Here is a 21,977-nt window from a genome sequence, read left to right as displayed (position 1 = left end):
CATTTTTATCAAAAATTTTCAAGACAAAAAAGTAACTTACGTTATGCTTGAGATTTAGTTAAAAGTAGAAGCTATCAAAATGTTTAAAAAATTCTCATAAATATATTTATTTTATAAATTATATTGAAAAATATCTGATATTATTAGTTTATCATTACTGTTATATTTTATTCCCAAAATACCCATCGAATTGTTATAAATTGTTAATAAAAAAAAAAAAGAAGCAACCGCCACGGTTCAACATGGAAATAAGCATTATTTGTTATTCAACAAAATATTAATAGACTTAAGATTGTGGATAACCTTTATTGTTATTGTTAGCTGAGCAATCTTGTCAAATTTTGATAAGATTAATTAATAACGTTGAAAAATGCAAAATTCACTATTACCCAATAAATAGTCATTATTTATTGAAGAATATTTAAACATATGAGATTTGCTACCATTTATTATCATTAGTTAAGGACAACAAAAATGAGAAAGTCGTCCCCACTTTTAGAATAAGAGTTTATATTTAGCAAATGTGGAAAATTGGATATAACATCAATGACACTAGAGCTTAAATAATATAAATTTTTATTCGATAAAAAAGTGATAATCTATTGTCAATAAGCTTATAACTCGTTTAATAAAAAATAGAAACTCGTTCATTATTATTTACTTTATTTAAAAAAGTAAGGGTATCGAAAGAGATAAATAAATAATTAATAGTGGTTGAATGATCATGATCACAATTTTAAAAGTTATTGGTTTTCGATAATCTAATGCTGATTTTGAGGGCAAATAAATAGATAAATTAAAAAAAATTATTAGTTAGAGTTGGAAAATAAGCATATAACCTTACACAAATAACAATTTTTCATTCAAGCCCCCAAATCCTTAAACATTTATTCTTTAAATCCCTTCCTCCTTTAATTTTTAATCTTGCATAAACATGCAAAAGCGATTCATTGTTTGTTACCACATTACCATTGTCTTTGTTCACAATTATAACGTCATTATTTTTATTTATTATTGTATTATAATTGTCTTAAGTTAATCGTTGTAACATTATTATAATTGTTCACAATTTATATGTTATGTTGTAATTTATATGTTATTTGATAATTATTTTTTTAGATTTATTTATAAAAATAAGTAATATATATTTTTTAGTCATTTTATAGCTTATGACAACTTATAATCTTTTATGTTACCAAATATCAAGATAGCTTTTTTGAACTCTACTATAAAGGGATCCAAACAGGCCGTTGTTCCCATTCAGGTTCAGCCCCGCCGCCGCCCCCCCCTAGGCCGTTAGAGACTCCGTGTTCCCCACTCCAAGTTCTGAGACACTAGCTACGTATGTAAAATATCCACACGGCAATCATTCTTCAAGAACATCCCTAACCCTAGTGCTCTTTGGTTCAACACATTCCTCCGTCGATTCAATCCGAAATTTACCGCTCGAGGACCGAATTCCAATTACTTTCTGCCACCAGATATCTTCTCAGATGGGAAGGGCAGAAGAAATTTCTGTGAAGGAAGCAGTTCACAAACTTCAGCTTTCTCTTCTAGAGGGCATACAAAACGAGGACCAACTCTTTGCTGCTGGCTCACTCATATCTCGCAGTGACTACCAAGACGTTGTCACCGAGCGATCCATAGCCAACACGTGCGGTTACCCTCTCTGCCGCAACGCTTTGCCCCCCGAGCGGCCTCGGAAGGGGCGCTATCGAATTTCATTGAAAGAGCATAGGGTTTATGATCTTAACGAAACCTACATGTACTGCTCGACGGGTTGCGTCGTTAATAGCCGAGCATTTGCTGGGAGTTTGCAGGAGGAGAGGTGTTCGGTGCTGAGTTCAGCGAAACTGAATGAGATTCTGAGATTGTTCGAGAGTTTGGGTTTGGATAGGGAAGCGGGTTTGGGGAAGAATGAGGATCTGGGGTTATCTGAGTTGAGGATTCAGGAGAAGACGGATGTGAAGGCTGGGCAAGTGTCTCTGGAAGAGTGGATTGGCCCTTCAAACGCCGTTGAAGGCTATGTTCCTCAGAGGGATCGAAATTCCCAGCCTTTGCGTACCAAGACTCGAGAAGAAGGTACAATTGCGAATCTTTAACTGCATTTTCTAATTGCTATTATTTATAGTGGTTTTCGTTCCTCTGCATACACGTATATGTCCTCGGTTCAGATAATCCAAATTTATATTTTTATCTACTGATGTGGTCTCAAAAATGTATATTGCAGGATCTCAACTTAATCACGCCAAGCCAATTAAGGGAAAAAACGTGATGTTTGACGAGATGGATTTCAGGAGTACTATAATCTGTCAAGACGAGTATAACATTTCGAAAACACTTCCAGGTTCAGTCACAGCTGTTAAGAATGCAAAATCTAAACAATCAAAAGAAAAGCATAGTAGTAAACAAGTGGAACATCAGTTTACCATAATGGAAATGCCACTTGCTTCAGTGCATACTGATTCTGCAATTGTAAAAGAACCCGAAGGAGAGAAGGGTAGCATCCGGACAAGTGATAAACTTGGAATTTCAGAAGGTTTATCACAACTTTGTCAGAATAGTCCTGATATAAATGTTGCTGGAGCAAGAGAGGGAACTTCTGCTGTAAAAGCAGCTCAGTTTAGTGCAACTGTACCAAAATCTGCTCTTAAATCTACAGGTGCAAAGAAACAGTCAAGGTCTGTGACATGGGCTGATGAGAAAAGTGATGGTGCAGAAAATAGAAATCTCTGTGAGGTTAGAGACTTGGAAAATACAAAAGATCATGCTGACAAGGTCAGATTTCCAGACCAGGGGGATAATGATAGTTCAGTTCGATTTCTTTCAGCGGAAGCATGTGCCATTGCACTGGGCCAGGCAGCAGAAGCTGTTGCATCTGGAGATTATGATATAACTGATGCGGGTATGCAGTTACATGCTTTGCGTTTTGTGGTCAATTTGAATATCAAAATCTATAAGATTTTAAGCCCGCAACTTTGGTCACTCCTTTAAAGTATTCTTTGTCACTGCATTTCGTACAGTATCAGAAGCTGGAATTATTATACTACCCCCTCCCCAAGATGTGGATGAAGGAAAATCCCAAGAGCAGGTCAATATGGTTGAACCAGAGCCAACTACTTCTAAGTGGCCAAAAAAACCAGGGGTTCCAAATTATAATTTGTTTGATTCTGAGGATTCTTGGTATGATAGTCCACCAGAGGGCTTTAGCCTTAGTGTAAGTTCTTTTACCTATCTGAAGAAAATAAGAATGAAAATTTCATTTTATCTTCCAGTTATTTTCTCCGTTTTTCTGCTTTATATTTTCTCCTTTTTTCATTCTAGATGTTCTTGAGTACACTTATCAAATGAATAAACAAAGATGCATACTTGAGTGCATGTTTTATTTGATTGATGTTCCCTAGCTATCACCATTTGCAACAATATGGAGTGCACTGTTTGAGTGGATATCATCATCTTCTGTGGCTTATATATATGGACGGGATGATAGTTTCCGTGAAGAATATTTTTCTGTTAATGGAAGAGAGTACCCCCACAAAATTGCATCAACTGATGGCCGTTCTTCTGAAATAAAACAAACTCTTGCTGGCTGTCTTGCTCGTGCTTTGCCAGGACTTGTTGAAGATCTCAGACTACCAGTTCTATTATCTACTCTGGAGCATGAATTGGTACTAATTCATACCTTGTTAACTTGTTTTAAGTACTGGTGTTCAAAATAAAAGGATATTTGCTTACTACCCTCATTGCTGATTCTTGGAGGCATGCATGCCTCCTAGAGTCCTGAGACTTGAGATTCTAGGGGACACTTTTGTGTTTTGTCTAACATGTAGGGACAGCAGTTGGTTCCTGATTCTGATCTGATAGGGATATTAGATGATTTATCTTATTTATCTTGTTTTAGTTTATCTTTTAGATGTTAAAGAGTTATAGCTGGCTTCGGTTTTATCTTATTATCTTGTTATCTCTTAAGTTTCATCTTTTTATTGAGATGTTTATAGTTGATAGGAATTTATCTTGTTATGCCTATAAATAAGGCACATGGTGTGGTCTGAAATTCAGTTTTTGATTATTTTGAATACTCAACACAGAGCATTGTTTTAATTGTTCTGCATCGTGATCTCTTTTGGCCTTGAGCCTTCATAAATTTTGCTTCTCACTCTTCTGAAGCTTTACTGTATTACTTATAGATCCATTATTGAGTGCACGGTGTAATGATTTGTTTATGATATCAGACAACATTGAAATGCTTCTTCTTTTTTTCAAGGGTGTAATAGCTTTCCTTAAGGTGCTGCTGCCTTAGGCATTTTTCCCTTGGTTCAAGGTTGGATTTTTTTATGCTTTGTACCCCTTACCCAAAATGTCTTTCATTGCCTACATAACAGAAGATATTTTTTCTCTCTCTCATTCTTTCTATTTTTTTTATTTAAAAAGATTTCAAAGCCTTTTTGTCCTTCCTTCTTCTTCCTCTTCTTTGACCCGAGTTAATAGCATATTTGTTTTGACACTTTCTTTGAATGATGTTAAATCTAAGAACCATATTCCTTTTGTCACTTAACATGCATTCTGTCTTTGACCTTTGGTAGTTTAAATTTCAGAAATTTAGTATAAGAAACTTGTCTGCCAGAATAGGCTATCTATCTTTTAAAAACGATATGTTTTTATTCATATTAGCAGCATTACATAAATGTATCTGTGACAAGCAAATTGCGATGCTAATTCCACATATATTTTTATTCATATAAGCAATGGTGGATTAAGGCTTGTAGTGGTGGTTGTTTTGCCATTTTCTAACTCTATTTCAGCAAGGAGAATGACATCTGTTATTAACTATGTGACATGAATTATGCACCCACATATTTTGGAGGAAAGAGAGCTAGAATTCATGTAATTGACCCCATATATTGGGTTAAAGGCTTGGTATAATGTTGTATGTTTTGGAGGAAAGCTTTTGCTATCATTAGTGGGGCTTCACTAAGGAAATCCAGTGACAGGGGCACTTAATGGAGACTATGTCTTTCGTTGATCCACTTCCTCCATTCAGAATGAAGCAGTGGCAAGTGATTGTACTTTTGTTTATTGATGCTCTCTCAGTTTCAAGAATTCCAGCACTTACTCCACACATGACAAGTCGCAGGACATTGCTTCGCCAGGTGAGTTATACCTCATTCAATTTTATTATTTTAGTAGCTAAAAAGATATTAGATATAGAGGCATAACCATTTCTCTGATTGTGTTCCTCCATATCGGCATAGCTCAAGGCTTTGTTCTTCAACAACAGCAATCACAAGCCTTAATCCCACTAGGTGGGGTTGGCTATATAAATTCTAGATGTCCTATCAGCTCTATCCATGGCCATATCCTCTTTAGGTTGATGCTTTGTGCTTGTAACTACAAATTGTAGGTTACTAGGACTGAAGTTGAGTCCCATTAGCATAGAAGAATAAGAAATACCACAAGTTATAGATGTAAATTAATTATTAGATTTGTTTCAGTTACTTTTTTTGTGTTTTTGTCTTGATGAAACTTCAACTTCTCATCCATTAATCTAATGTCCAGAAAGGTAGTAAATCTCTAATTGTCTTTGTCTTGATCTTACAGTTCTAGGATTCTGCTTATACTATAGACCCTTGCAGGTCTCATGATGGCAGGGGCCTTCTGTACTAGGTTACCCTTATGCCTAGATTCTCTAAAATCCTTGAAAGTGTTGCCCTTGAGGACAGCTCTGATTTTGGATGTTGGGAATTATCAACAAATTTAGGCAATATTGTAAACAATGTTGGCCAGAAGGTGTTGTTTGGTACAATGTCATGAAATTGAGTTGATTAATCTGAAGATGTAAGTTCAGTTCTTAGGCATTGCCCCCATCTTTAGATGATTATATACTTAGTTCCGTACTCTGCATAACCCAACTCAACCTCAATAAGCATTTGCCCCAAGTACTTGGGACAATACCCTGCATGGCGGTGAGCCCACTTGGCCAATTTGCACGTGTCAAAAACATTGAATTCATCTAATACCATTCCAAGGTCATATCATATTTCTTTTTACCCTTTTGTGTAACATGTGAAGTGGCACTTTATTTATTTGAAAATTGAGAAGGTAATGTTTCAATGAAGTTTTAGTTATAATTCTATTGTAGAGTTCAATCAGCAGGCATATTTACTTGGCATTTAGTGTATGTCCAAGTATGCTATTGGAGATACATTTTTGCATTATGTTTCCGGTGTGCTTGCATGCGTTTTTTAAGGGAAATCTATGCATCCACCACTAGGTTAGCATTCATGAAATTATGATAGCCTGAAGGAATTTCTATTTTGCTCTGGCACCTCCTGTCGTGCAAGTAAAACTGATGTAGGTGAGAAAAAAAAAAATAGATATTAGGAATTAGTATTTATTTATTTCTGATTTTAGTTGGTTTCTTAATTTCCGTTGTTTATCTTTTAAATAATCCTTTAGTTGTTAGGGTTCGTTGTGATCCTAATTAGGTGGGATTATATTTATTAGGATCCTGTGATTATTACTTTGATCGTATTTCGTGATCTTGGTCGGCAGTCGTCCAACAATATATGGCTTGGCTCCCATGGGTTTTTATCGTTTTATTTTTATTTTTTATATGTCTGGTTTTCCTGTTATGGTACAATTTAATGAGTTTTTATATTTGGATTTGGTTATGGATGCATAGGTACTGGACGGTGCTAAGATAAGCGCAGAAGAGTACGAGATAATGAAGGATCTGATAATACCACTTGGTCGGGTTCCGGAATTTTCAACACAGAGTGGGGGTTGATGGAACGCAATATCATAATTATCCGGTAGCCAGCACTGGCAAGCATTAACCAGCTAAACTAACTGCACATGTTTTGGAGCGAATGAATGTGGGTTGCTTAAAACTTGGGGTACTAGTTGAAAACCAAGCCTGATCATCAACTAAGCTGTGATTAGAATTCCATCTTGCTCAGCTTTGTCAAATAGCTGACTGAATGAATATATATATTCTGTTTTTTAGTGCCCGTATCTGAAAAGACAAAGAGTGCAGTAGACATGTTAGGAAAGAAGGTTGATGGAATGGATTTCCTTCCTCTTCTTCTTCTTCTTCTTCTTCTTCTTCCCAAATAAAAAAGAGAAAAAAAATTGATAGATTTGGAGGTTTGCGAGAAAAAAGTAGAAGGTTGAGCGAAACTTGGCCGAAGACAATAATAAATAAACTTATGCCGGTATTGCAATGGAGTTGACTTGAAGATACAATGTTTGTTTGTTTGTTTGTTTTAAATAATGGTTTCAATTCAATCGTTGGCGGCTGGCTGGCTTCTCTTTTCTGTGCATGGCCTCCAGCCATCGCTGTTAATTTGCAATAAAAAATTCTGGTGTTGGCGGCGACAAATGAACTGCTGACTCGACGTAAATGAAAAGCTTCCTCCACCTCCCGTGCACTGCACATCCCCCCACCCAATTTGGTAAATCAATTTTGTAGTCGATCCCCGGGGGGGGGGGGTGCCGGCCCGGGGTCTCACTTCATTCTTTGATGATACACACCGGTTCCAGTTATATTAAGAGAATGGATGGATGAATTGTTCTATTGCCCTAGCCATTCTCGTTAACCCAATCCCGGTTGGTTCCCAAGTGGGTCTCTCTCTCTCTCTCCCCCTCCTGGGAATATGCTATATTCATGCTTGCTTAACAATAATAATAATCTTTAGTTCTTTTTTTAAGTTTCAAGTGAAGAAGAAGGAGAAGGAGAAGAAATTATGTTAAATAACTAAATTGTAAACGTAAAAAAGCAGCTGATTTTCAATAAGTAAAAAATTTCTTATTATTTTGGTAATATTCTATGGTATGGTTTCAAATTCAATTATGCCTAAAATAAATTAAAAAAAAATAAAATTGCACCGACCTCCCTGAGCTTTTCATCTGATTATTATTAGAAGTGGGGAACTGTGTTTGACGGTCAAAACAGATCAGAACCTGAACCACTTACGGTTTACGAGACTTATTTTCTAAAAATAAATTTGTATTATAAAAATTTGAATATTAATTACTCATTACTTAAGACTAATATTCTTTAATTACATATTTCTCCCTCTGTAGCCATAGTCTCTCTCTCTCTCTCTCTCTCTCTCTCAATGGGCATGCTCTCTTCTACGCCACTGATTTTCTGGGCGACAGATCGGTGGCCAACTTCTTCCCAATCTCTTGCTGGGTTTTGATCTTCCAACCGGTACGTTTCCCTTTCTCGGTTCTCTTATTCAGTTTCTTTTGTTGGATTCTGCTTCGGGATCGTCTCTTTTCGCTTTTCTGGTGTTGGACGGGGTTTGCTGATATGGGCCCCTGCGGATCGGTGTTTGGGCTGACTCCTGGTGCTCTTTTGGTATATTGATTTCGTTTTCTCCTTTTCAGTCTGTTGAGATTCAAGATCTTCTTATGTTGTCCTTAGGTTCTTCTTGTTTTTGTTTCTCTATTCTTTATTGGTCTTAGCATATTTCTATATAATCCATTTTCTGTTTTGAGTTTGTTTTTCCTTTCTTTTTGTATGTTACAAACATTAATTTTTTCTCACTTTCTGCTGTTTCAATATTTGCTTGTTGAGAGTAGCTTTTTTAATTAAGGATTCATTGCAGTTGTAATAGAAGGTAGATCTTTGACGGGTCTTTTGGATAAGAAATGACTGATGAGTCAAATAGTGGGTATTGAGTTTTTGGTTATATCTGAAGTCTCATTATATATACTTGTTAAGCTTTGATAAGGTTTAGCAAATTTGATCAGAGATTGGATTTTGGTTTTGATCTAAATTGGACTTTCATTTACTCATTTGCTCTCTGTTGTCTGTTTGCTAAACTTGAATGCCTCGGGAGTATAGGACTGATAATGGTTTTATTGTAAGATGGTTATGCTTGATTATATATTAATGTATTGAAAGTGCTCGAAGACATACCCCCGAACGTTTTTCAGCTATGGCTTCAATTTTTGTACCATGCATCTGTTGCAATTTAGGAACTTCGAATTAACTTGACTTGTGGTGGAGTTAGGATTGCGTTGTGACTGTAACGTGTATTCCTATATTGTTTTCAGTTCCACTCAGAGTCTCAGACTGCTATGGTCTGGTAGGGCCACCTGCTGACACCTTGCCACCTTTTTTACTGGCAAAAGCAATATATGAGAAATTCTATTGTTTGGCATGATAGGCTCAATAACAGATGGAATTGTTGGGAAACCATTGTAGTCAAAGCTGACCGCTTTGCTTGCCAAGGCACTTGGGATAGATGGGCACCTTAAGGCTTCATGGAAACGCCTTGTCTACCTCTGGGTGAGGTGCTTCAATCAGGTGAGAGCGCCATAGATAAGGCAATAGGCTTCAGAAAACAAGGTAAAGAAGAATTTGCCCTGCCCTAAAAATCAGAAGAGGCATGGGAAGAGGAACTTACAAGGCACAAACAGAGAGGAAAATAAATGGGAAAGGAGATACTGTCGAATCGTTACTACTGTTCGCTCGATGACCATAATCCGCCTTCTCAATTTATTTACTCTTTGCTCTTCTTTGTAGCTGGAAAGATCACCTTCACATAGATCACTAGGAGGTGTGTCAGAGGAGAGTCGGCACTCGCCAGAGGTTGGCTAGATCTCTCACAAGCTGAGGGGTTCTAGCAAGTGAAGTCACTTACTTATGAAACCCATAGCTTGTGATGGCATGTGGTTAACCTTTCAGGTTGCAGCTCTTTTCTGGTAGGCTTACCGGTGGTAGGCAACTGACCGTCCCTCTCTCTCATTCTCCCGCTGGTCTGGAACTTGTGGCTTAGTGACACTACTGACATCCAACCTCTCTGTTTCTTCTCTCTGGAATTCTTGCATGCTGATTTCGTTGTGCTTATAATTGGGCTATTGATGGTTATTATAGTGCGTAATTAGTTTAGTCTTTGTTCTTTTTTTATTTTTGTCACAATTTATTACCTTTTCTTTATTTTTTTGAAAAGTTTTGTTACTATTGCTACAAATGGCTTCTGAATCTGTTTTATCAAGTAGATAGAAAAAATATCTGTCCTGGAAATATAATATTTTACAAGATCCCAAATATGTTTCTGTGAACACTATTAGAAGAATATGGATTTGAGAGTATTTTAGAAGTCTTGTACACATTATTTTGATTATCTTTTTATGTTAAATATAATATTTTACTAGTGCTTTGCTTCGCCTCAAGCAAGTGCTTTTTGGGACCTAAGGCCTTAGGCAATATAATATCAAAGCGCCTTAAAGGCACATTCTTCCTATGACTTATGACTACCTTGGGGGGAAATATTACATGGCTTATTGCATGATTTTGGTGGGCTCTGGTGTGGTAAATGGATTTCATCTGTTGACTTCCGCTATGTTAATTTGTTACTATCATTAAGTTTAAATGCCTCATGAGCACACTGTTCCAATCAACCCCTCGCCAGAGACCTTTCATTGGGTTAATTACATTGAATCCTCTCATATATGATTTTTATCTCTTAAACAAAACCCATAAACTAAGAACATGGCATATATTTACACACTGTAGTATCAAAATTGGGTAGCTGAGGATTAGGAGTGTCAAAAAATATCCGAAAACCGGTGAACCGGACCAAATTGGACCGAACCGTGCCTTTTGGATTGGTTTTATGGTTCAATGGTTAGGTTTTGGTTCTAAAAAATTAAGAATCGATATATTTGGTTTGGTTACTGATTTTTTTTTTTCAAACCGTGGTTCAAACTGAATCGGAACCGAAATTACACTCATATATATATTATAATTTTTTGGTATATATATATGCATAAATAATATCACTTCTTAGGAAACTAGCAAGATTCATGAATTCTTTTATTTCTAGGCTTTTATGCGTTATTACTATAATAAATGGTCAATGTAATCTCATTTGATGAGATAGTTTATGAATTTTTTTGTTCTACTTTTACTTCAAGACTTGAAGTATTAATGAAATTATGGGTTTATTTTAATTAATAAATTTATTTGTAATTTCATATTTTGCGAAAATGTTTAGAAGCTAAATGTTAATTGGATAGAACCGAAACCGAACTGAAACCGATCTAGTGTGACAGATTGGTCATAGTTTGGTTTTATATATGTAATGGTTTGGTTACGGTTCTTATTTTTTTGGAACCGTTAAAAATGGTTCGGTTACTGGATTCTTATAGAACCGGATCAATCCAAACCGTTGACACTCCTATTAAGGATATTGCTGCTAAATGAAAAGGTTGAAATTAGGATTTTGTCTTTTCATCAAAATGAGTAATTATCACCCTTCTTGTATGCCTTTCCATCTTAACCTCTTAACTAAAAATCATTTATTTACACCCCAATTTTGATTTTGAGAATTATAAATAACTTTTTGAGAGTCAAGAATTGTTGATCTCTTAATTCCATAGATGGCTTTCTCAATGAGTTTTTTTAGGAAAATACCATTAAATGAAGAAGTAAAATTACTATCTTCAATAAAAAAGTGATATATATATTTCCAAAATGATCAATCCTTTTAGGAAGACAATTTCTGGTATTATCATTTTTTCTTAAATGATCAATATAAATTTAAAATGAAGAATGTTAGTAGTAATATAATCATTGCAAAACCTTTTTTTTTATTTGGTGAATTTATTTTTGGCAATATTTAAATGTGTCCAGCTCACATGTTTAAAACCCATGCACTTTGGTGAATGGATGGACAAAAAAGAGATTAGTTATGGGCATTCCAAATAAAAATAGGAATATAAATGTACAGCTTTTTAGTTCAGGGAGTTAAGTTGATACAAAGAGATAAATGAAAGGGTTTCTGTAATTAATCTTTTCTGCTGAATGTAGAGTTGTGATCTTGAATTCTTATTCTTTTATTTAACAGTGTTAATCAGCTATGTGGCCCTTTTATTACGAGACGCACATTTTTTAGTTTAGGGACCAAGTGACACAAGAACATGGATGAGGAGGTACCAATAATTAATTTTTTTAATTTTTATTTTGTTGGTTGTAGTTCGTTTAGACTTTGTACTCTAGGGACTTTACATTATTATTCGTGGTTCATTTACATCCCAATGACATGGTTTTTTCTTCTTTTTTTTATCATTGAATTTTAGGCTTAAGTTTCTTTTTTATGCTCCTCAAGTGAGCTTTATTTAAACTGAAAAAAATTCTTCAGTCAGTCAGTTTACTTATTAGAGATTAAATAAATAACAGATTGTCTCTTCAGAGCTGAGTTTCTGACCTATGTTTATTGGCATTGTTTTAACTCAGCAGGTTGATGACTTGTTTATTGAGATAGATATTGGGAGCATCTGTCTGTTTTAGGTATGGCTTCAGTGGGTGTAGCACCTACATCTGGTTTGAGAGAATCCAGTGGTCATACTATTGGTGTTGATAGGTTGTCTGAGGAGATGAATGACATGAGAATTAGTGATGATAAGGTATGCCTTTCGCTGATTTGAAATCTTTTAGCATTTGCAACTCTCTCACTCGCTCTCTCTCTCTCTCCAACTCCCTCCTATTTTTATTAGTTTTGATAATCTGGAATTCTTTAGGATTGGTTCTTTTGATTTTCTAGGAAGTGGAGGCCACAGTTATAGATGGAAATGAAACAGAAACAGGTCATATAATAGTTACAACTATTGGTGGTCGAAATGGACAACCGAAGCAGGTAACTACAATGCTTATTTTTTTATTTATTTGCTTTTTCCTTGCTAAGTTGAAGATCAGAGGAGTATCCATGATTGCTATTAATAGCTTGCCAGTTTTGGTTCATGCTTATTTTTTTTTGTTCTTCAGTACTATTTGTTACTTGTTAGTATCTATTCAGATAATAAGGAAAGAAACCTGTTGGTCAGTTCTTCTTTTGTTCCCTATTTTCTTCATGTGTGTGTGTTTCTGTTTTTCTCTCTGTTTTTTTTTTTCCTTTTTCTTCCATAAGCACAACAATTTTTTAGCGAAAATTTTAGAAAAGCAGCATTTGATTGCATGCAACTTTGCTTTTAAACACAATTACTTCTTCTAAAAAAGCAAGATAAGCTATTTTTTTAAGCAAAAGCCGTGGATCCCTTCCTTTTTGTCAAAAGCAAAACAACTTTTAGTGGGACCCACCACCACTTACAAAAGTAAATTTGCATTTAATATGAGAAAGTGTTATTTAACATGCTTTTAATAGCACTTTAATTTTTAATTTTCATATGAAAAAAAATATTATTTGATAGTGTCTCAAGTTATTTGTTATCAGTTTTGTTGATTTGTTTTTATTTAAAAAATTAACATGTTATTTGATAATTTTGATTTATTAAGTTAATTTTTTTAATTTTTTATATGTTTTCCCTTTTCCTCTTACTTTCTGTTGAAGGAATAGAGTAGATTAGGGGAAGAAATATTAATGAAATAAAAGATACAAAAAAATTTTTATGTAATTTTTTAGATTTTGATCTTCAACATTTTTCAGATATGAGAATTTACAAAAAAAAAAAAAATTAGGTATGCAATTTTTTACATTTTGATATAAAATATGTTTTGTTCAAAGATTTAATAAAAAATGTTTATGTCAAAACAAATAGAGCCTTAGTTTAAAATATTATTTAAAATCCTTATTTAATATACTAGTGTTTTTCAGATATTCTGCATATTTACTGCACAATGGTAAAATGTTAACCAAAGACTTATTACTCACTCTTAACATTAATAAGTACCACATCATTATCTATTTATTAAACACGGGTTTTTTTAATATGACTTTCACAGCACAGCACAGCACAACACAACAATAGCAAACAGGCCCATAGCTGGCCCTACCTACTTGTACATGGCTTGATTTGTTCTTCTTGTTGTTGTTTGGGATTTTTTTTTTTTTTTCTTTGGGTGGTGGGGGGGGGGGGGGGGGGGGGTGTGGGAGGTGGGGTGGGGGGAGTGAATTAGTTTTGGAGTTGCCTTGTGTTTTTGTGGAAGGGTATTTGCTTACACATAATTGTTGGTTCTTAAGAATTTTGTGTAACTTGTCACTAATTTGGTATTATGTGTTTTCATATGTATGTAGATAAAAGAACTATGATGGGTTGTGGTCCTTGCAGTTTGTGTACCTGTGCACTTCTACTATCACATTGTGTCAAAATTGATTGGTCGAATTATATGTGAATTGTACTTGCTGCGTTATTGTCTATACATGGCCCTGCCACTTAGGATTTGCTACATGATTCCATGGTTTTTGTACATTCTGCTCTAGTTGTTGGTAATTAGAATATCTTTCTTAACTATATTATTTTCACTCTCTTTAGGCCAAGCTAAGTTCATTTGTTAATAATTTCCAGACAATCAGCTACATGGCTGAGCGTGTGGTTGGACATGGATCATTTGGAGTTGTGTTTCAGGTATACATTATACTGCTTACTTGGAAGTGGTTCTAGTATACTGTTCCTGATATTGTTCTCTGTTCAGGCAAAGTGCTTAGAGACAGGTGAAACTGTAGCTATTAAAAAGGTTCTTCAAGACAAGAGATACAAGAATAGAGAGTTGCAAACCATGCGTCTTCTTGACCATCCAAATGTTGTGTCTTTGAAGCATTGTTTCTTTTCTACAACTGAGAAGGATGAGCTTTACCTTAACCTGGTACTTGAGTATGTTCCTGAAACCATTCATCGTGTAATCAAACACTACAATAAGTTGAATCAAAGAATGCCGCTGATATATGTGAAGCTATACACATATCAGGTGTGATTTAAGCTCCCTTGTATTTTTAACCACATGGCTCTATGGTTTGTAATTGTTTTTACTGTGAACTGTGCTTTTGATTTTGCAAGTTCTTTTGTATGCATGCTTCACCTTAACAAATATTGTTTGCCTCCTATTCTCATCTCATGCCATGCAACAAGTCTGATTGCTATTACAGAGAGGGTGCAGTGTTTGAGTTTCATATTGATCAAGTTGGAAAAAGTTCTGGGTGAAGCGTTTCCTTGCCTGAGGCCTTCATCGTATAGTCTAAAGCTCATTTTAAATCTATTAACTTTCCAAAGTGAAGAAAACATAATTTTGGGGTCTAAAACTTGTTAAGTGCCAGTATTCTTCTTAGATAAGGTCATTGCTACTTTGAAAAGAGGACATGACATGAAAGATGGCATTGAATTATGAAATATTATTTGTTGGCTGTCATGATTATACATTTTCTTTTTTGTTTTATCTATTGGCAGGAATTTTATCTTAATACTGATTTTATTTCTTTGCTTCTTTTCTCATCTCTCCTGTTTTTAAGGGGAAGGTGTGTGCTTTTGTTTTCTTCGTGCTTTGCCAACTCACCTGTTCCTCCCCTTTCGTCTCTCTCTCTCTCTCTCTCTCTCTCTCTCCCCCATAAAGTTTTGCTTGATTATGCTAAATGTCATCATAATACTTTTCGATAAACATGTTATAGTTTCTTGAAAGAGAATTCTGACAATTATAACATTACCGAGACCATAATATGTTGCTGATATTTGGCAGATCTTCCGGGCTTTGTCTTACATCCACCGCTTTATTGGAGTTTGTCACCGGGATATCAAGCCTCAAAATCTTTTGGTATGTATGCATGTGAGTTTGTTTGTTTCTGATTTGATTGCTTACCTTAAGGTGAAATCCTATGGTTTTACCTGCTTAATTTGGGAATTAGTCGTAGTTGAAATTGAACATAGTGATCCAACTCTAGTATTGTCTCATTCCGCTTAAGCAACCTCCCTGCCTCTGCAGGGTCCTTGGGACTTAAAATTCAGGCTGATGGATTGAGTCTTGGCGCTGTCTGTCAGCCTTCTCTCTTCTAGGCATGCACTTTAGGTACTTTGGTCAATGAGATTTTAACTGTAAGATAGCAATTAACAATCAATTATCTATTTATTTATTACAGGTTGTTATTGACAACTCGGTGTTAAAAAGTTGGGAAGTTAATGAAACCCAATAATTGATTAACATCTAAGCATTGAGGCATCTATCTCCTTTCCCAAGATTTTCAATCTCAATCTGGTTTAGTTGGTGCTTATTATGATTCGTGGCAAATGCTTTAGTCAATAACTTTGGAAGCTTCCATCTGACTTTACTTCATTTCGGTTAACTATGATTGGCTTTTGAATTTGACCATGTATAAGACAGATCATGTTTATTTAGGCTAGATTTATGTCATGTTTTGACTATGTCTTCAATATATTTAATGGTCAAACCAAAAGTTCCACATTATTGTTTCTGATAATATGGGAACTGTATTTTCCTCCTTGAATTTGTTATTATTATCACTGCAAATGTTCACTCTTTATATGGTAAAACTGAATATGGAAGAACCTTGGATTACATTAAATATTGAGCTCATTGATGAGAATAGAGAATCATACTAGGTGGTTCAGGAAGGGGAAAATAATGTGAAAGACAAAGGATAAGCATAAGAGACAATTTAATGGGTTTGCTACTTTTGTCTGATATATCTTCAAGCTTCTTATGCCTTCCAATAACTACTAGTTTTTCTGTTCATCTACCAGTTAAACTAACAGGTAAATGTCCTTCCTTTTACAAGACTATAATTATCTGTTCATGTTCATTTAGTTGATTTACTTATCATGGCTTGCTCTTGTATTTTGGAGGTTGGTCGTTGACAGTCCTGTCCATAATTATTAAAATTGAACTGAACTGGCCGGTTGGACTGTGAACCGATCACTAAGTCAGTCAGGTTTGAAAAAAAGGACCGGAGAGGTGTATAACTTGGTCAAAATCAGCTGATTTTACTAATTAAGAAAAAATCCATCAATATTAATTCTTAGGAATCTGTTTTCTTTAATAGATTGAATTAATCTTTGTGAAGCAATCCAAAGAAAAAAAAAGTAAAGATTTAAACAGTTTAACTCCTTCGTTTGCTTGAAATTCCCAATTTAACTCCTTCATTTGCCTGAAATTCCCAATATCTAAAGTGCAAACTCTTTGCTTTCAATCCCTAGTCTTTTTCCTGATGAAGGCCATCTTCATTCAGCAATAACTCTATTTGTATGTGTTGTGATTATTAAATTTGAACATTTTAGTTAATTGTTTGTATTCTTAATTAGTTTGTAACTATGAAATCTGAACATTTAATTGGTGAAGTATGCTATTATGTTCTTTTAATATTTTTTAGAATGTTAATAGTTGCCTATAGTATATTCATATAATCTGAAGAATGTCATTATTACATTTTATATGTAACATTTTAAATCTACGGTCTGACTGGCGAACCACCAGTTGGACCAATGATCCAGTACCTTGGCCAGTGCAATGACCAGTCCGGCTTTAATAACTATATTCCTCACTTTCATGATTTACCAGAATATTCTGTGTTCCCGGGATCACAAATAGGCATTTCAGCAATTATATTCTTACTTAATTTATATGTGGATTTTTCCATATGCAATATGGTATATGAGTCATAGGTAAATATTCTAAATAAAGGGGCATTTCTTGCAGTTATCTGGCATCTATAGTTGAATGTTAAAGGCTTAAATGCTCTAGTTTTACTTAATCTTGAGTTTTTACCACGACCTAAAAGATTTTATCTGCAAGGAGTGATTGTTAGTAGTTTGAGTTTGTTTTGATCGTCTTTCGGTTTTTAGTTTTTACTTTTTAGTTTTTGTTTTCATTATCTTAACAACAAAATTTGAAAAAGGCATCTTGTTATTCATTTTTTTTTTTTTAAATTTTGCAAACTTTTCAAGATTTTCAAAACAAGAAAGGTGCTTTTACAATTTTCATTTCATTTTTGTTTTTTTTCCCCCACACCTCATTGTTGGCAATTTGAGGTTGACAGGAATTTGCCAGCAATCATCTGCGCCCCTATTGGCATTGAACCTGACATAACTGGGAGTCACTGTTGACATTGAACCTCTGGGCTTCACAGAGAATGGGTGATTGGCTGGAAGTCAGGTGAAGGCCCAATTGGCGGAGGCCAGAGTTCCAGTACAATAACTGAAATGAGATATCAACTGTTGACCTGTACCAAATCACTTTCCTTCACTAATCCCAGACATCTCATTCTCAATTAATCCTTCAATTGACCATCTAATCATCTCTCTTCTCCGTATCTAATTTTTTATGCTGCTATATTGTCAACTTAGTTACCACAACTTCACCTTCAACAAGAGGTACCTGTCACCATTTTCCTTCCACTTCTCATCCTCGTCCTTTATTTCACCACCGATACCCAAAATCTATTTCAAACTTGTGTTTCTATCATCAAATTTGACCCTATAAGCAATCGTATGTGTCAACAACAATTAGTGCTTTTCGAGTTGCAGAACCGTACTTTTGTTTTGTTACCAAATCAAATGCCACTTTGAATTCGAATTCAAATTCCAATTCCACCTTAGTAAAATCCAGGTCCTGTCAATTCTACTTCTAGTTCCTTGAAAACTACCGATTCTAAGGGTGAGCCTGGTTGATGGTAAGGGTGCTCTTTTGTGATTGGAAGGCCACATGTTCGAGTTGTGGGGACAATTTCTTTGCAACATGAGTAAGGTTGCATGGTAAAATGGGGAGCCACATGCACTGGGGTGCCTATCATTCCACTATTACAGGATCCTGTTTTTCTTGTCTCATTTTGCTGTTCGAGAATTTCAAATTGGCAGTAAATTGTCATATTTCATTGAATAAAGAAATACAAGTGCTTTCATTGAATAAAACATGGCCGTTGGCTACTTGCTAGTGACCTCCAATGACTCCTTCAGCAACCTCCAATTGCCACTGGGAGGAGGGGTGCGGTGAAAATAAATTACAAAAATAACAAAATCAAACAAAAATCTTAAAACAGAACAAGGTGTCAAACAACATGTTTAAGTTTTCTTTCTTTCTTTTTTTTTATAAATGAAAATGAAAACTGAATGCAATAAATTGAAAATGAAAACTTAAAATTGAAAATAGCATATGGTCCCTAAATTGATTCTTTTTTGTTTTTTTGATTGGCTTACTTTGGAGTTCAACTTAATTAGCAGTTTTTTCCCCCTTTTGAATGCATTTTTCTTTTCCTTCATATGAGAGAGATCTAGGAATATTTTTAAGAAATGCATTGAGCTTGGAATTAAAGCAGTTCTATTTTCCCACCTTTCCCCAGGATATTCAGTATATGCCCAGGAATGTTTTAAGGAATGTAGCTTTATTATTGCACCTACCTGTGTTGTATGGTTCTTCATCCTTTGCTAAAACTAAAAGTAGAATTTGAATTTTATTCTGTTCCAAAACTTCCTAGTTGGAATTGTGATATTATTTAGGCTATTTAAGTGTAGATTTAGGTTCTATTGGTAACACTTCGTTCCCTGTTATATGATATTTTCTCCATTGACTCATTAATTATTTGCTGACAAGAAGTTGATATGCAGGTCAACCCTCATTCCCACCAAGTTAAACTATGCGATTTTGGAAGTGCTAAAGTTTTGGTATGTTTTATCTATCCATTCCCCTTCCTGGCAGAGTTTAGCTATTTATGTCTTGGTTGATAAGCTTGACTCCTTAATTTTGGCAGGTAAAAGGAGAGCCCAATATCTCTTACATCTGCTCTAGGTATTATAGAGCACCTGAACTTATATTTGGTGCAACGGAGTATACTACAGCCATTGACATCTGGTCTGCTGGATGTGTTCTTGCAGAACTACTCCTTGGACAGGTGGATAATTTGTCTGTTCAGGGACCCTTGAGCTTGTGTATCTCAATCTTATATTCCTATGACATGCATAAACAACAGGGAGTACTTTTATGAAGGGCTTGAACTAAATTTTGTCTTATTGTTTCAGCCTTTGTTTCCTGGTGAGAGTGGGGTTGATCAGCTTGTTGAGATTATCAAGGTAATTTGTGCACTCGTGTGTGTGTGCATGCACGGTCACTTGTTTGCTTTTATGTTTGCGTCCAATTACTGATATAAATTTGGTTCACAGAGGAAAAATGTTGTTGTCAAACCAGGCTATGTGATTACTATTAGGCTGTCATCTTTTGAGCGGGTGATATATTTCATAAGGGGTGGGATGAGAATATTTGCATGGCTGAAGCTGACTTGTGCGATGCCATTTAGGAGTGTTAAATTAGTAATGTGAAACCAGTTTCTGAATGTTGTAATTGAAGCTTGTGTTGGTTTTGCTTCATTAAGGGCTCTTGTCTTTTGATGGTTGGGAAACTATGGGTTTTCTTAATTTCAAATCATTGTTTTCCTCATCTTTGATTATTTCTTTGTTGTTGTTGAGGTAATAATGTGCCCTCTCTCTCATTTTGCACAATTTATGCAACTGTTGTGCAGGTTTTGGGTACTCCAACGAGGGAGGAAATTAAATGCATGAACCCTAACTATATTGAGTTCAAATTCCCACAAATCAAAGCTCATCCATGGCACAAGGTACATTTCACTGCAAAAATTTAACTTTGTTTACCATGGTTGTCATACATAATGCTAATACACTTTTGTTTCCTTTCTGTTATCAGATATTCTATAAACGCATGCCTCCAGAAGCTGTTGATCTTGTTTCAAGACTGCTGCAGTACTCACCAAACCTGCGGTGTACAGCTGTGAGTAAAACTAGTGTCTTTCATTCCTCATTCTTCCTCCTGCAGTAATCTGGTATAATTGGAGATTTTTTATACATTGCCTTCTTCATTCATGGGTGCAGCCACTAGCTAGGTTAAAGGAGAGATTCATCTTTTGCTTGTTGTAGGATATTTGTCTGTTAAACACCTTAATGAGAAAGTAATTTGGTTATTGATTGATATAGATATATGTTGATTCATATTTTTTAATGAAATTAAGTTCAACTGGGCGTGTAGTTTTAAATGTACTTCTTATTGTTTATCCTGAAACTGAAACTGAAACTGAATCTGCTATCTACTGCTTTCAGTTCAACGTGCATGCTATCACTTGATGTATATTAGTTTCAGAAGCAACTGTATTGGTTTGCCTGGTGGTTGAAATGAGGGCTAGCACATGCTCATATAATGAAATTCATTGTGCCGTGTTGAACTTAACTGCTGTGTTTGTGGCTATTTACATTTTGTCGTTTCATTTTTTGGTTTGGAGTGGTAATGCAATGGACTCACTTGCAATGCAGTTGGATGCCTTGATCCATCCGTTCTTTGATGAGTTACGGGAAGCGAACACCCGCCTGCCAAGTGGACGTTTTCTTCCCCCGCTATTTAATTTTAAGCCTCACGGTAAGCACAAAAATCCACTTGATGAAAGCAAATGTTTATTAGCTTTTAGATATGTATATTAAAGGAGTTCGTTATTTATTATGTTTTGGGTGTTGCTGTGTGGAAATGGTGATCCAGAGTTAAAGGGGATACCGGTGGAGATTTTGGTGAAGTTGATTCCAGAGCATGCTCGGAAGCAGTGTAGTTTCCTTGGATTGTGAAGAATGGCCATGCCCATGAGGAAGCTGCTGCTAGGCTATACACGATTTGTTTGTTGGCAGTCTAGATCATGTGGGTTTTTGTGTGTTTGTTGGCTGTTAGTATCATGATGCCTGTCTGTCTGTCTATCTAGAGGAGGTGGCCGGGCCAGCCAGACTTGAACGGGAATCCTGAAGACTCATCACCCCACACCCCATTCCACCCCTCCACCCTGTCTTCAGAATCATCAAAGGACTCGTAGATTTCTTTTTCTTTCTTTCTTGGTTTCTTGTGGATATAACTAATGATGAATGATATGTCTGTTGAGTGTCACTCACTCATTACACACACACACACACACACACACACATATCTGTTGGTGATTTTTATTATTTGGATATGTCAGGCAGCGTGTGTGTAGCTTAGGAGTGAGAGATACAGTTTGAGAATACAATACAATACAAGTGCTCTCCATACATATGCATAATTATGGTGTGGCTTGGTTCTCTTCTCTTGAGCTCTATTCTGGTTTAACTGACCGTATGATTATCTTTCTGATGTCTAGCTAGCATAGCCAGAATTAAACTGCAAGAGGAACACAAATCATTTTTAACCGTATGTAATGTAATCAGATGGATTCATTTATGAGACA

General features: G+C 35.4%; 2 protein-coding genes across 6 annotated transcripts; both read left to right on the top strand.

The window, feature by feature from the left end:
- Nucleotides 1-1,259: 1,259 nt before the first annotated feature.
- On the top strand, nt 1,260-12,320 carry LOC127801805 (putative RNA polymerase II subunit B1 CTD phosphatase RPAP2 homolog). 2 transcript variants are annotated; one of them, XM_052337218.1, is made up of 8 exons: nt 1,260-2,082; nt 2,231-2,905; nt 3,024-3,217; nt 3,405-3,668; nt 4,992-5,150; nt 6,683-8,215; nt 11,865-11,949; nt 12,254-12,320. In XM_052337218.1, the coding sequence occupies exons 1-6, from the start codon at nt 1,494-1,496 to the stop codon at nt 6,785-6,787; spliced, it is 1,986 nt and encodes a 661-aa protein (XP_052193178.1). In that variant the 5' UTR covers nt 1,260-1,493; the 3' UTR covers nt 6,788-8,215; nt 11,865-11,949; nt 12,254-12,320. The 2 variants fall into 2 exon arrangements, with proteins under 2 accessions (XP_052193178.1, XP_052193179.1); XM_052337219.1 differs by lacking the exons at nt 6,683-8,215; nt 11,865-11,949; nt 12,254-12,320 and having other exon boundaries at nt 4,986-5,128.
- On the top strand, nt 8,072-21,803 carry LOC127801806 (shaggy-related protein kinase gamma). Of its 4 annotated transcripts, none has more exons than XM_052337223.1 (13): nt 8,072-8,215; nt 12,257-12,423; nt 12,561-12,653; nt 14,299-14,358; nt 14,426-14,698; nt 15,461-15,535; nt 19,336-19,392; nt 19,479-19,619; nt 19,747-19,797; nt 20,244-20,339; nt 20,426-20,509; nt 21,046-21,148; nt 21,266-21,803. In XM_052337223.1, exons 2-13 carry the CDS (start codon nt 12,310-12,312, stop codon nt 21,346-21,348), a joined length of 1,230 nt encoding a protein of 409 aa, XP_052193183.1. In that variant the 5' UTR covers nt 8,072-8,215; nt 12,257-12,309; the 3' UTR covers nt 21,349-21,803. The 4 variants fall into 4 exon arrangements, with proteins under 4 accessions (XP_052193183.1, XP_052193180.1, XP_052193182.1 ...); XM_052337220.1 differs by having other exon boundaries at nt 14,266-14,358; XM_052337222.1 differs by lacking the exon at nt 8,072-8,215 and adding an exon at nt 8,346-8,365 and having other exon boundaries at nt 14,266-14,358.
- The last annotated feature ends 174 nt before the right edge of the window (nt 21,804-21,977 follow it).

This window comes from Diospyros lotus, chromosome 5, assembly GCF_014633365.1.
Source record: "Diospyros lotus cultivar Yz01 chromosome 5, ASM1463336v1, whole genome shotgun sequence".
Taxonomy (NCBI): domain Eukaryota; kingdom Viridiplantae; phylum Streptophyta; class Magnoliopsida; order Ericales; family Ebenaceae; genus Diospyros; species Diospyros lotus.
This window is presented reverse-complemented; position numbering and strand designations above follow the sequence as displayed.

What these genes read in the sequence shown, in the direction of transcription:
- LOC127801805 (XM_052337218.1), top strand. Translation starts at nt 1,494, where the DNA reads ATGGGAAGGGCAGAAGAAATTTCTGTGAAGGAAGCAGTTCACAAACTT. An exon ending in TACCAAGACTCGAGAAGAAG is followed by an intron (nt 2,083 to 2,230) that starts GTACAATTGCGA and finishes TGTATATTGCAG; the next exon opens with GATCTCAACTTAATCACGCC. An exon ending in CTACTCTGGAGCATGAATTG is followed by an intron (nt 3,669 to 4,991) that starts GTACTAATTCAT and finishes ATCCAGTGACAG; the next exon opens with GGGCACTTAATGGAGACTAT.
- LOC127801806 (XM_052337220.1), top strand. Translation starts at nt 12,310, where the DNA reads ATGGCTTCAGTGGGTGTAGCACCTACATCTGGTTTGAGAGAATCCAGT. An exon ending in TCAAGCCTCAAAATCTTTTG is followed by an intron (nt 15,536 to 19,335) that starts GTATGTATGCAT and finishes GTTGATATGCAG; the next exon opens with GTCAACCCTCATTCCCACCA. An exon ending in CAGAACTACTCCTTGGACAG is followed by an intron (nt 19,620 to 19,746) that starts GTGGATAATTTG and finishes TTATTGTTTCAG; the next exon opens with CCTTTGTTTCCTGGTGAGAG.